The 14,139-nt window shown below is 35.3% G+C and overlaps 2 protein-coding genes across 5 annotated transcripts in view; both read left to right on the top strand.

Annotated features, from left to right (window-relative positions):
* The window catches only part of Vacht (Vesicular acetylcholine transporter), a 160,859-nt gene extending 155,978 nt beyond the window's left edge, over positions 1-4,881 (top strand). Inside the window, exon 2 of the mRNA XM_076791586.1 lies at positions 4,869-4,881. The gene's annotated coding sequence lies outside the window, so the exon portion shown is untranslated. The remainder of the gene's footprint in view (positions 1-4,868) is intronic.
* Chat (Choline acetyltransferase) overlaps positions 1-13,691 on the top strand; it is a 173,948-nt gene extending 160,257 nt beyond the window's left edge. For 2 of the 4 annotated variants that reach the window (XM_076791576.1, XM_076791578.1), the window contains 6 exons: positions 179-408; positions 2,651-2,862; positions 5,235-5,357; positions 6,724-6,922; positions 10,500-10,700; positions 13,158-13,691. In XM_076791576.1, the coding sequence (XP_076647691.1) occupies positions 179-408; positions 2,651-2,862; positions 5,235-5,357; positions 6,724-6,922; positions 10,500-10,700; positions 13,158-13,367 (1,175 nt within the window). In that variant the 3' untranslated portion in view covers positions 13,368-13,691. Of the gene's footprint in view, positions 1-178; positions 409-2,650; positions 2,863-5,234; positions 5,358-6,723; positions 6,923-9,654; positions 9,704-10,499; positions 10,701-13,157 lie in introns of those variants that run through there. The other 2 variants (XM_076791577.1, XM_076791579.1) reach the window with 2 other exon arrangements.
* The last annotated feature ends 448 nt before the right edge of the window (positions 13,692-14,139 follow it).

The following is a 14,139-nucleotide window of genomic DNA, read 5'->3' on the forward strand; positions in this document are numbered from 1 at the left end:
ATTTTCTAGAGAACGAAGCCTTAAATGAAAAAATTTGATTCTTTATTTTCGATTTGTTTTTTCATGTAGAATCATCCCCTTCTCGGTTGTAAAACCGATGCTGGGACACCCTGTATAAGTGATTCACAACTTTTGAGCAATAAAACAGAAATTACTAAGAAGTAAGAAAAACTTGCAGACGAACGAAATCGACACAATCTGGAATTATTGGAATGTTGCCTCTGTGTGGTGTGCATCGACGACGACATTCTGCCTGCCACGTTCAACAACGCTCTAAAGAAAGAGGATCGATGGATCGGAGATAGAGATTATGCGAACGTGCTTCATCATGCTCTCCATGGCGGAGGTTCTAGACATTTGGGCGCAAATCGCTGGTTCGATAAAACTGTTCACCTTATACTTGGCAAAGTAAGTACACACTTGTACCAAGGTGGGCTCTTTTAACGGTTTTATGGTAACCATGGCAGGCCCATTTATATTCCTACATATCAGTTTTTATTATACTGGGTATCCTATGAATGTCATACTTCCTTGAAAGGGGTCATTCCTGAGGACACTTGAAGTAACTTTTTCCTTTGCGGAAATGTTCTCCGCGGCTTTGTTAATGAGTTATTAACAAAAACCAGAGGCCAATCAGAGTGCCGATACACCGGACTCATTATATGCGACAGGTCCCGCTGATTGTGGCGTTGGCATTGGCCGAACCGGAATTCTTCCGCTGTAACTGTGCTCTGATTGGTCCGTCGTTCATTACAGAAGTAAATACCAGGTATGTAAATATGAAACCGGAATTTTTGTATAGAAAAGACACGTTTAATGTATGAAAACGATACAAAATATTTTATTCAAAGTATTGCCCATCGGTAGCTACACATTTTTCCCATCTCTCTGACAATTTGTTGATGCCACGCCAAAAAAACTGTTCCTTTTTTGAGGCAAACCAGTCATCGACCCATTTTCGTTCATTTTCATAAAATGTGAAGCGCTGCTCAGCAAGAGCGTGTCCCATCGATGCAAATAATAAGTGATAATCGGAAGGAGCCAAGTCTGGTGAGTAAGCCGCATGCGAAACTATTTCCCAACTAAACGCCTCAATCGTTTCCTTTACCGGTTTTGCTGTGTGTGATGGTGCATTATCATGAAGTAAAATCACTTTGTGTTGCCTTTTTTGATATTCCGGTCGTTTTTCACGCAAAGCTTGATTCAAATCGATCATTTGTTGTCGGTAGCATTCAGTATTAACGGTCTCCCACCAAACACAGAGCATTGTCTTCCGTCCATAGCGATTTGGCCTTGCAGTCGATGTCGATGGTTCGCCTGGAGTTACCCATGATCTCTTACGCTTAGGATTCTCGAAATATATCCACTTCTCATCGCCAGTCACAATTAGATGGAGAAATGACTTTCTTTTGTACCTGGCGAGCAGCATTTCACAAGTGATTTTTCGGTTTTCCTGCTGTCTTTCACTCAGTTCATGTGGAACCCATTTTCCCAACTTCTGAATCTTTCCCATGGCTTTCAAACGTATGGAGACGGCTTCTCGTGTCACATTTAATTGATCCGCGAGTTGTTGTTGTGTTTGAGCATCATCCTCATTCAACAGTGCTTGCAAAATCGCTGTCTTCAAACTTTTTCGGTGGTCTTCCACGTTCTTCGTTTGTCACACAAAAATCGCCATTTTTTAATTTTTTAAACCACTCAATGCACTGTGATGTACCAAGAGCATGATCACCGTAAGCTTCGACAAACATTCTATGCGATTCTGCAGCAGTTTTCTTCAAATGGAAACAGAAAATCAATGCTGTCCGCAAATCGTAGTTTCCAGGCAGAAAATTCGACATGTTCAACGCTATTAAAAACTATGCTGCTGTATGAAACTTGTATGGTTGTGAGTTGAAAATCTTTACCAGATATCAAAACAAGAAAATGGCGTCAGTGACGCGAGTTTGACGGTAACTACATTGACAGCTAGAACCACCTATGAGCAAATTCCGGTTTCATATTTACACACCTGGTATCATTGGAATTATATCATATTTGGTTTCATTTTAATCAGAAAAATGCTACTCAATGCGGCTCTCAAGCTTCGGCCACTCACCGCGGTGGTGTGAGTTTTTCCACTGACTTCAAATTGTAAGATGGGCACTGTCATATAATGAGAATTTACTGTAATCTGCCAGATTAAAAAATTAAATCACTTTAATTCAAATAAACGACAAACAGTGCAATCTATGTACTTGTATATTTTCAAATTAGAATGAAAAATTATTTAACTATACAAAAAGGCACATTATATGTTATTTTAGATTGTTGTACAAAAGAAAAATTTTTGTGTGTTGCAATCTACCAAATTAAAAAATGAAATCACTTTAATTCAAATAAAAGATAAAACAGTGCAATCTATGTACTTGTATATTTCGAAATTAGAATTGAAAATTATACAACTATGCAAAAAGGCACTATGTTATATGAAATTATTGTTCAAGAGACAAATTTTTGTGCAATGAGTTTTATGTAATAATGTTACTACATTTTATTTACTATAATTAATATAGCAATTAACGCTATAAATTCAGTGTCTATAACCCGTCTTTAAAATCATTTGTAAAATTTATACATGCTACATGTATTTTATATCTATTTATCGAAGGATGGAATGTGGGGACTGAATTACGAACATTCAGCTGGCGAAGCAACAGCGATTTTTAAGGCGTTCGAAGAGTTAACAGAGAAAGTGGATGCGATGCCACCGCCAGATGAAAATACTGTGCCATCTCATTTACCTGCACCTGAGAAACTCGAATGGCACTTATCCGAACAAAGTCTTAATCACATTAGAGATGCTATGACGACTTTCGACTCGTAAGTAGTGTTGATTTACTATTACGTTTCTGTTTACAGGATGTTTAAGAATCAACGTTTAACACATTGCCACGTAATGTCAAGTCGGACTCGTGATCAGTGATGTGCAAAAAGAATTTGAAAAAATATTCGAATCACAAAGACATTAGCAAGTTGTAATTTATTTCTTTCCGAATGCGACATATATTTAGATATTGTATTCAATTGTTATGTCATTAGTGATGACTCATAGTAATGACTTATTACTAGACTGCAGATTTTATGCATTTATGACAAAAATTAGTAGGTGAAACATGAAACAGTAGAAAGATAAAAAGAATTTAAGAGCATCGGTATATTATCATCAACTAATTAGAATTATTAAAAGAGGAAATCAATTTTTCCATCTATAAATGTCCGAGCAAATATTTCGTAACTGGTTGAAGTTACAAGAAAGTTGAATACAACAAATTTGCACGACGTTAAATCTGCCATAATATGCATGTAAAATATTTTTTTACTTGTAACCTTTACGAGTTATGAAGGTCACCATCGTTTTTTTAAATTCACACTCCCATTTTTTTACACATTTATGAAGTAGGAGTCATTTGCAGTCAAAATCATATTAATTAAAAAATTGATATCATGCATTGTCTACGAGATAATCGGCATCTGAGGTATCGAGGAAGTCACCTGGATTTTAAGTATTTTTGAGTTTGATTTGGAATGTCAAAGAGATTGATAAAGTATGCAAATAATTTTTTTATGAAACATTTATTATTAATTCATAAATTGCTCGAAACTTGTACCATCATGGTCGATACAGTATTCGCGTTTTATAATGTTTCTCATTGTTGATTGCAGCATTTCTGCTGTAATGCTTTCAATAGCTATAGTTATCTGGTTACATAAATCTTCTACATTTTCCGGAACAGTAGCATAGACAGTGTCTTTAATGTATCCCCAGAGAAAGAAGTCACAAGGTGTTAAATCCGGAGCTTTGGGTGGCCATCGAACAGGGCCATTAGTACCTATTCAACAATTAGGAAATCTGTCATTCAAAATTTTGACTAAGCACGTGTATTTTGTGCTGGAGCACCATCTTGTTGATAAATAATATTTGGAAAAACGGATAATGGAAGATCGCTTAAATATTCTTGTAAAGTTGTTTGCCAGAATTGCAAATATCTGTCACCATTAAGATGACTAAAAAAGAAGGGTCCAATAATTTTATTATCAATGGATTTATTATTTATTAACAAAATTATGGTATAGAAAGTCAACATAACACGCATATTTAATCCGATGATCATCGATACGAAAATTGCACACAATTTTTCAAGAAAACTTATGCGATCTCCTACATTATCATTTTGCGTTGAAACAACAATTTCCGACAAGATAGTGCTTCAGTACACAATACGCATGTTGTGGCCAACTTTTTGAACGATAGCTTTCCTGTACCGACCATGATGGTACAAGTTTCAAGCAATTTATGAATTAATGATAAATGTTTCATAAAAAAATTATTTGTATACTTTCTCAACCTCTTTGACATTCCAAATCAAATTCAAAAATACTTCTACAAGATATTAGAACCGTTCATTCCTTCTACACCGAAAAAAATCTGTTCTTCTGTTATCTTCTCTGTCCATCTCTCTGTTATATACCTTAACCCTTTTAGTACCGATCCATAAATGGAACTTTAGCGAAAAATGTCGAGTCAAATTTATGATACTGAGAGGAATCCATAAATTACAATAAGATATCGATTAAGATTCTAATAGTCTAATATTAGAATATATCAGAGTATGATAAGATTCTACTATTAGTATAAATCAATCACTTTTTGGAAAAGCACTTTCATTCCAACCCAATATTATTATGAAATGAAACTGTTTATTCTATTTTTCTGCTAATTTGTATAAGCACTATTATCACAACAAAGAATATACACGATAATAAAATAAAACTTTTACTAAAATATATAATTATATAACTATGTTATACAAGTATAGGGTGATTAGGGTGATATTTATGAGGGTCAATGTGGATAGTTCATGGATTAATCATCACATGGACGTGGTACACTTTCGGCTTTTCCTAGAACCCTAATGACTATTAATGATTTGGTCGCAACCAATCAGATTTAATTATCTACCTAATTTAAATTGTAATGATGGCCTACCAAATCTGTTGCAAAAATAGTTTATAACTATAAATACACGAAACGTCCTATAATTGTTATGAGTATTAAATATAGTAATTTATAATGTAAAAAAGCTTACAGTCGCTCAGGTTTTAATCTTTTGTTAACAAAAATTTATATTCACCTCCCGACAACGAGTATGAATGAGCTCGCTAATACTTTTTTCTTTGTTATCATCGCGTAGCTTGGTGGAAGACTTGGATCTGTGTATTTTGTGGTTCGAAGACTACTCGAAGGATTTTGTAAAATCTTGCAGGATCAGTCCGGACGTTTACATACAATTAGCTCTACAACTTACGTATTTCAAGTAAGTGTTTACAATAATTAATTTTGATAAAATTAGTGGATACATGATTCTACAGTATACAATGGGTGATCAAGTGATTAGAGCCACTTGCACAAACTAACGAGTTTACATATATTAAAATAATAAATTTTTAATTGAAAGTTTAACTGCAGTGAATTCTCACTATTTTTATACAATATTCTCTGAAGTATTTCTATAAATAGATTTTCGGCACTATATATCACTAGCCTCCATCTCTCTTTATTGTATACCCCAAGAATCTGTATTGACTAACCTCTTCTAACACCTTACCCTTCCACCTCCCCCACACCTCCTACACCTCATCACCTCTGATTTCTCCGCGTTAAGCTGCAACCTTTTCTCTTCTAAATAGTGCTTCAGGACACCTATCATTCCTTTCATCTCTTCCTCCTCTTCCGCCAGCATCACTATGTTATCCGCATACGCCAAAGTGCAAATTTTCCTTCCTCCTACCTTTATACCTCCCCAACCTCCCTTCTCCAGTACCTCATCCATATCCGCCAACAATAACGTGAACAGTAGTGGGCTTAGTGTCTTACCCCTCTTGCTGTCCAAAAACTTTCCTCTTCCTTTCCCACACTCTTACCTTACCTCTCGTTTCCCTTAACATCTCCTCACACCTCCCCACCAATCCTTCCCTCGGCCCCTTTTTTCTCATCGCCCTTAGCAATATTTCCCTGTCCACCGTGTCAAAAGCCGCTTTCAAGGCCACGAATATTATTATCAACCTTCTTTTCTTCCCCCTCACCTGCCTGTTCACCAGATAATTCAACACGTAAATATTGTCCACACACCCCAACCCTTTTCTGAAACCCGTCTGGCTCTCAGGCAATATCTTCTTCCCCTCCACTTCCTCTCTTAATCTCTCTGCCAACACCGCGGCGTACACCTTGTATGCCGTTTGTGTTAGCGTTACCCCCCCCCCCCCCCCTAGACACCCAACTTTTTGCTTTCCCACAATAGATGAAATGTAAAATAATATAGAAATTAAATGAATTTAAAAATATCAATATATTATATTAACATTAACAGTATCATGACGGGTCAAATAACCGATTTCATAATTTTTATTTTATAATTACGAAGATACAAAAATACTTCGATTAAAAATTGTTGAATAAATGTTTTCAACCGAGTACATATTGTTATAAAACTTGCGAAAACTCTAAATAATTTTAATCTTGTAATTTTTACAAAACATCATATACCAGTTACATGTTAAAATAATGAAAAGAAGAAAGAAGTTTGGTCTCTATTTCCTGGGATTAATGTAGAAAATTTTGATTTTGCATAAAGACTCGTAATTTAGTCGTCAGTTAGTCACTAACTGCTTCATTTTGTGTAGATTACATGGAAAATTGGTAACTACATACGAAAGCGCAGGCATCAGAAGATTTGCTCTAGGAAGAGTGGACTGCATCAGGGCTGCCAGTCCGGAAGCACTAGCATGGGCGACAGCAATGTGCCAAGGGGATCCAGAAACTCAAGAACAGAGCAACACCCCCGACAAAGGCACCAAAAGAGTTCAGTTCACCATTTACAGTGTAACTGCAACTTGGCTGTATTTCGTAGAAATCGTTTCTATTTACAGTTTGCGTAGCCAATAAACATGACCCAACAAAAATACACGCAGAACAACATCTTCAAAGCAGTGTCGCCAGATTAAGACGTCTCCCACTCTACCCTCCCCCACCTATGACGTTATTCCCCCATTTTCCGACGGTGAGCATCCCCCCACGCTTCTGTCACGGCCCAGTCACGTAACGTGATGCGCGCACCTAATTCGCGTTGCGTTTCTGTCTGCGTTGTGACTAACCCGATAATGGCAGAGAGATGGTAACTGTATTCCCCTCAATTCACCTGATCAGGCGACACTGGTCCAAAGGAGGATGTTAAAAAGTGGCCAAATTTTGGGTAGTTCCGACACTTAAAATATTCATAGACGTTAGAAAGTATAGGCCCACCATTATTTGTTGGCAAAATGATGGGAAAGTTACGGAAAACCTAGATGAAGTAGAAAACACATAGAGCGAAAAATTGAAAATCGTTAATATTCAAGTAGTTATTGCTTCGTAATGATACGTAATTCTACTTCGTCCATCTTTTTAACGACTTTTCCATCATTTTTCCCACAATTAATCGTGAGCTTACACCCATTTCGAAGAAATTAGAATCTAAAGAATAACGCCTTGTCAATATTTCAGGTGTGCATGAGTTACCCGACATTTGGCCGCTTTCAATATCCTCCTTTCTGATCACGAAGAAAATCATTTTCTTTATTGGAACTTTACGTCGAGCTAGAAGAAACACTTCAAATTTTGCAAATCGATTCGATCTTGCAAAGATCAAATAATTTATTGCAGTTGCATACAATTTTGAATTTTGATACGTCGATAAGTCAAAAGGACGTTCTTGATATTACGAAACAATTGACGACGAAGTTTAAATTAACGGTATAGTAAAATTTCGAAACAACGACGTCGAATCTGTTCCAAAATAAATTTCATTCTCTAGTTAACAGAATTAAAAGGATAAAAATAACAATGGTACCAAACGTTACGTTTTGAATGCTATAAGAAAAAATTTGAATGAAGAATATATTCGAAACAACGATAACACTGTCAACACTACCAAGAAGCAACAACAGAAACAGGAAATGCGGCTTTGATAAAAACAATAACAAATAACAATTCAACAGGACATTTATGTATCATTGTACGCATACCACTCTCTCGTTTTTACCGTTGTTTACTACAGACACTCACGTATCTACAAGGTACATATGTTATGTATGTTTTTAGTGGCAAGAACATATTTACATAAAAATGCAGTGGATCCAAGAAGTACTTGAACACTAAATATACCCGATTCTCGAAAAATTACCTATATTTGAACTGTGATAATTTTGTAAAAAACAATCGTATTCATTGCAAAGCTAGAAGCCTCTAGTTTCATAATCTGTCATTCATTTCGTTCTAAGTTTTTGTTCATGGTGCAACGGGTGAGAAACTGAAGACGCGTTTTTTCTCGAAAAAGCTAAACTATTCGAACGTCTGTGAAAACTTTGAAAAATGTTTCCGTGACTTGAACCGTAGATTTGAAGATTGAAGCTACCCCTTTATAACGAATGCTTGAAAATTAATCTACGATTTTTTCTAATCGATTTATTGAGCTCTGAATGAAAGGTGTGCTGTCATCATTGCAATATACGGTACACCGTACTTATACTTGTTTCTAATTTTTGTTCTATAAAGCAGTCAAAACAAAAATCGTAGATTAAGTAAAACATAATAAATTAAAAAATGAAAATTATTAAAATAAAATTTTTAATTAAAATTGAATTAAATAAAAATTATTATAATAAAATTTCAAATTAAGATTAAATCAAAATAAAAATGAAGTCTTTTTACTAGTATATTTTTTAACGAGATTATCAACGTTCAAATATTGACAACCTCTCGAGAATCGGAAATTTGGTGTTTAAATAATGTTTTTATACACTGTAAGTGCAGAAATTTCCTTATTGTGTCACATGTTAAAGTACTTGTGTGTGCACTAATTCGAAAACCGGGAATTTAACTGCGGATCCTGAAAAGGGCCAAGAGAAATACACGGCAAAGGAAGGAAACGAAATGATAAACGAAAGAAAAACTCTCGAAAAAAGGCAATCAATTACGGGGAGGCCGTGTACGTTCTCCCTGTCGAAGTGTTTGCGCGATACTCGAGTGGCCTCGGGCAACCTTCACGGGGCTTTTCCGTTTGCTTTCTTTCCGTAGACCACCCTCGTTTGGGAAGTACCGCAACGAGCACGGCTGTTGTTTCTCGTTTATCACGATGTTATTTCAGTCGGCCCGTTCTCCGCAATTACGTCGATGTTCATCGAAAATGCACGATAATGAAATTGACTCCCTCCGCGTGTGTAGTTTTCTACCCTAACGAGCTTGCACACCGCCCCATGGCGAGATCGTTCGATCACTGCTACGGAAAATTTGGGGAACGCATTATAATTAATTAATGCATTAGTCGCGGTAATATGAACATTTATGGTTGGATGAAATTATTTTCAAGAATGAACTGTGAAAACGAGTTGGTCAAATTATCGACGAAAAATGTTAATAGGATATTGTTATCGACAGACCTGAGCGCTTCTGAGATAACATTATTTCAAATATCATATTATTTTACTTTATAATTATTTCCAAGCCAGTGACATTGCTTGAAATGTTATTTTAAATATGTTACTTTATTTTATAATTATCTGAAATAATTATTTCAGATAATTGTGAAATTGTTCTTGCAAATTATATCAGCTAACCGGATTCCAGGTTTGTTGCATATTATTTTGGGGATTATTGCTTTTGACAAACTTGAAATAAAGGAAAATCGAAATAATATACTATTTGCAATTGCTATTATTTCAAATAAATCAATGTTATTTTCAAATAACAGTACCGAAAATAACGATGCGAAATAAATTATTTCAAGTAGTTATTTCTTGTTTTCATTTCACATAAAATTTGCCCCGGGGCTGTTGATAGCACCATTTAAAATAATTATTTTCCTGGTGAATCATCATCTCACGAAAACAATGTCGAAATACTCTAACAGTAGATATCTACAGGTATTAGATGTCAATATTTGAAAGTTTTCACGAAGATTTTATAACTTTCCGACTACATCCTACATAAATGAATATGTATTTTGTTTTTATTTTATATTTACTTAAAATTTTTGTTTTTTTTTTTTAAATTCACAGGTTTATTCAATAACATGATAAGCTACCTCAAAAATGGCAGAAACCAATAGAACAGAATGGAAAATATGTTATTAAATAAATCGATGAATAAATATCTTAATTTTATCTTTGAATTTTAATTTAAAAGCGCTACGAACTTTCGTTCTAACCCAATACCGAAATTATTTATACGAAAAAACGTAATAAACATGTTGCCTTGCATCAGATAACTATCTACTTTCTACACTTACAATTCGTGTAACAGAATGATCTGGATTGATGTATCGTTTGCATCTTTCTACGTTTGTTACGAAATTCGTGGTCATTATTTGGTAACATTTCGTTCGAACCATAATTGAAACGATTCCGTTCCGTTCGTTTTGCAGCAAGAGAGACTGAAGGAGTTATTCGATTTGGCGGTGCAGAGGCAGACTAAAGAAATGAATGACAACATAAATGGACAAGGAATTGACAACCATTTAATGGGGCTGCATTACGCCGCGAAAGAAGCTGGTGAACCGATCCCTGGTATCTTCACCGACGAGGCTTATGCTATCGTCAATCATTTTACTCTTTCAACGTCGCAGGTTAGTAATCGTGTTTAGTAATAAATCACTGTTTTTGACTTTTGTTCAAATAATCCTTAGATCTATCGTAATTTTTATCTTTTATGTTTTATTATTGTAATCGCTGTTCTCCTTCAGTTATAAGTTACAATACATGGTGTCTCTGAGACTCTGAGATTATGGTATAATCGGACAAGTGACGATTCCACGTGTAAAAATAAGTCGGAAATAGGGATAATATTTTTCTGTTTGATGCCAGAAAATCGAGTTTATTCAAAGTATATTAAAATAACAACAAAAGTCGTATATCAAATTTTATAGTGTCATTATAACTCAGTTTATCTCAGTTGCAAAAAGGGCAACTTATTGTGTCACATGATACAATATCACAAGTGAACGTGTGACAATTGTTTCAATTTGATAATGGATAACTGAGGAATTATTTCTTGAATTATTTCTTTATTAATCCAAATTTTAAAATCTGTTTGCTATATAGTCAACGTTTAATGTGTTTGTTTCTATTTCATGTTAAAAATTAATTAGAGATTAATATAAGCATTTCATTTCACATAACATGCACAATTTAAGTATTGCAATAAAAGGAATGGAATTGATTAAGACGAGTTTCCATTTTAAAGGCAGATGCTAAATTGAAGTGAAGCGCGAATTGGGTATTTTAAGAAATCTCCATTTTGAAGATCAAGGCTGGTAACAAGGGTAACGATTTGCGATTTTATTTCGAGGACGGAAGGACTATTAGTCTAACAATTCAAGTCTCGAAACCCCTGCAAGAAGTACGAGGCAGCCAAGAAGTTGTTGAAGTACTTTTAAATTGCTCCACGTTTCAATAAGTGTGAAATCTTTGAAGCACAAATATTATAATTTAAACGCTTAAATTACAGAAAGATGTTTCCTTTTCTTTCATTCCATTCATTGGAACTTGGTACAAGTTTGATACAATTTTATCGCGAAAATAAACATTTTTTATACTCTTTTATAGTGCTTATTTTGTAATCTGAAACGAAACAAACTTCTAACCAAATGGAAAAATTGAAGATTTGTTTGAAAGACGAAAAGTAAATCTTTAAAATTATAGACGACTCGAGTGATTCTATTTGAACATAAAGAGTAACATCTTTTCGTTTGACACCTCGTTTTCGAGAGAATCGAGTTCGAAGATCCGTCGGGTTCGCGTGTTTTACTATATGCAGAAAGTAGAATCGGTTAGTGGTGATCAGACACGTCAAACGTTTCAAAGGAAAGGTTGTTACCCCTTATTTTTTATTTATTTTTCACCCGTCCGGCCACAACCTATATATCTAAATATGTTTCCCTAAAATTTCATTTTAGCATTCTAACAATTGAGAATACACTGCTGTTTCTTTACTCGTGCTCGGTTAGTCTCCGTTGCGTTGCACAACGACAGTCTATCCGTCCATGTTCGGCTCACGCCCGCAAGAATTAGACGCTCAAATTCGACTAGTAATTCAGAAAATTAAAAGTTGCATAAAAAAAGAATAACTCCATTGCATCATTTATTAATTATGCGTTAAAAAGGAAACTGCTTCAATTTCCTACCATCAAGTATTTAATTTTACTTTCTGCGGAGGATAAAATAAGAATATGATCATTACTTCATTTTGTTTCCATCTAGCTAAAATCTTCCAATTGGAAATTATGAACGTTTTTCCCATTCGCTGGCAGTCTTTTGGTCAGTGCGATCGGCACTTTGGCTTAATTAAGTCGAAATTGAAGAAGGTAGAGAATATTCCAACTCTTTTACCTTATCTGGTTAAACTTTACCTCAGAAGATCACAAAGTTTGTACTTTTTTATATAGTCCTGTAGATTTTTACGAAAAAATTCCAAAAATCTGTTTTAACGTCAGGAAATTCACTGGTTCAAAAGTTATGCGTATTTAGAGTTGGCCGATTTCAATCATTTTTGACGGGTAAGAGCACCGCTATGTCGGTATATACTCACTCTCGCGCGTTGTCTAACGAGCGGAGCCGCTAAATCAAAAACTCTTGAAATCGGCCAACTTCAAACACGGATATATTTTGAACCAGAGAATTCCTAACGTTAAAACTTGGATTTTTGGCATTTTCTCGTCAAAATCTACTGGATTAAATTTTAAAAAGTCCAAACTTTGTAGTGTCCTAAGGTGAAGATTAGCCCAAGATAACCACTAATTTAAGTTGTCCTTTTCTTGTTAAGAAGGTGGGGGAATTCTTTTTCGCACATCCTCCCTACAGATATTAGTCGGGGGAGTGGGGGGGGGGGGGGGATAATGTGGGCCTCAACCTGTCAGAAGGACCGGCAACACCCACTCCCACCTCCAGGACCCCTAGCCCTAGCCCTCTAGCCCTTTCTCATGCCTCAGGACCCGAGATGAATCCGAATTCCGGAGACCTGCTGTCCGTATTACTCCCAAAGCTGCTATGTCTCCGGATGATAACTTAAGTTATCCTGTTTTCAGGTAACTACAAAGAACGACGCAATCGTAGGATACGGGCCAGTAGTTCCGGATGGTTATGGATGCGCTTACAACATCAGGAACAACGGCTTCATATTCTCGGTATCCGCTTTCCACAGCGACGGTGATACAAACGCGATGAGATTTGCGCAAACGCTTGAACAAAATTTACGGGACATAGCAACTATGTTGAAACATGCACTACACCAATGATAAAACAATATTGCTAATCCTTCACTACGAACGAAAGTAACAGAATATTGATAAGGATCTCATTATCTCGAATTCGGGATGAAGACGAAATACAAATTCAAACATATCATTGAAAGTACATATAATTAGGTTGGTGTAATATGAAATTTCCGTTTCTGTCGTCCGAATTTGATTTTTAAACGGAACGCGTTATATAATATATGTTCACAATACTGTTGATCAAAGTTCAATCTAATTGACAGTTAATAGGTATATATAAATATATTGCAATGTTATAGAATTCAAATGGGTGATTACTAATTGAAGATTATATTTCTCGTTGCAATCTATCGTTAAGAGGGCTTTTTATTAATTAAGTCAGGATAATTCGCGGTGGAGTATATCTATCATGATCTCATTATTAGTTTTGGGAAGTGATCGGAAGTGGAGTAACATATTGTCTGTCATGTTATTTTGCTCATTCTGATGTCATAGCTGTAGATGGTTCGTGTAGCTTAAAATGCTTTTTATGCGTTATACAAATCTTTTTATTGATTCTAAAAAGTGGCCACAGGTGCGACATGTAGAGTAGGAAGCTTCCCATTAAGTATGGTGATTAGTGCTACATATAGAAGTATATATGATACAAACTATTCGTACTTTATTGGCATAGTCACTGGTGGATTGTATGGTCTACGAGAATTTTGTTAATCTTTACAAAATTACAACACATATTATATATATATATAGGGTGGGGCATTTAAATGGGAACACCTAAATGTCTCGGTTATTA

The sequence above is a fragment of the Halictus rubicundus genome, chromosome 8, assembly GCF_050948215.1.
Source record: "Halictus rubicundus isolate RS-2024b chromosome 8, iyHalRubi1_principal, whole genome shotgun sequence".
NCBI lineage: Eukaryota > Metazoa > Arthropoda > Insecta > Hymenoptera > Halictidae > Halictus > Halictus rubicundus.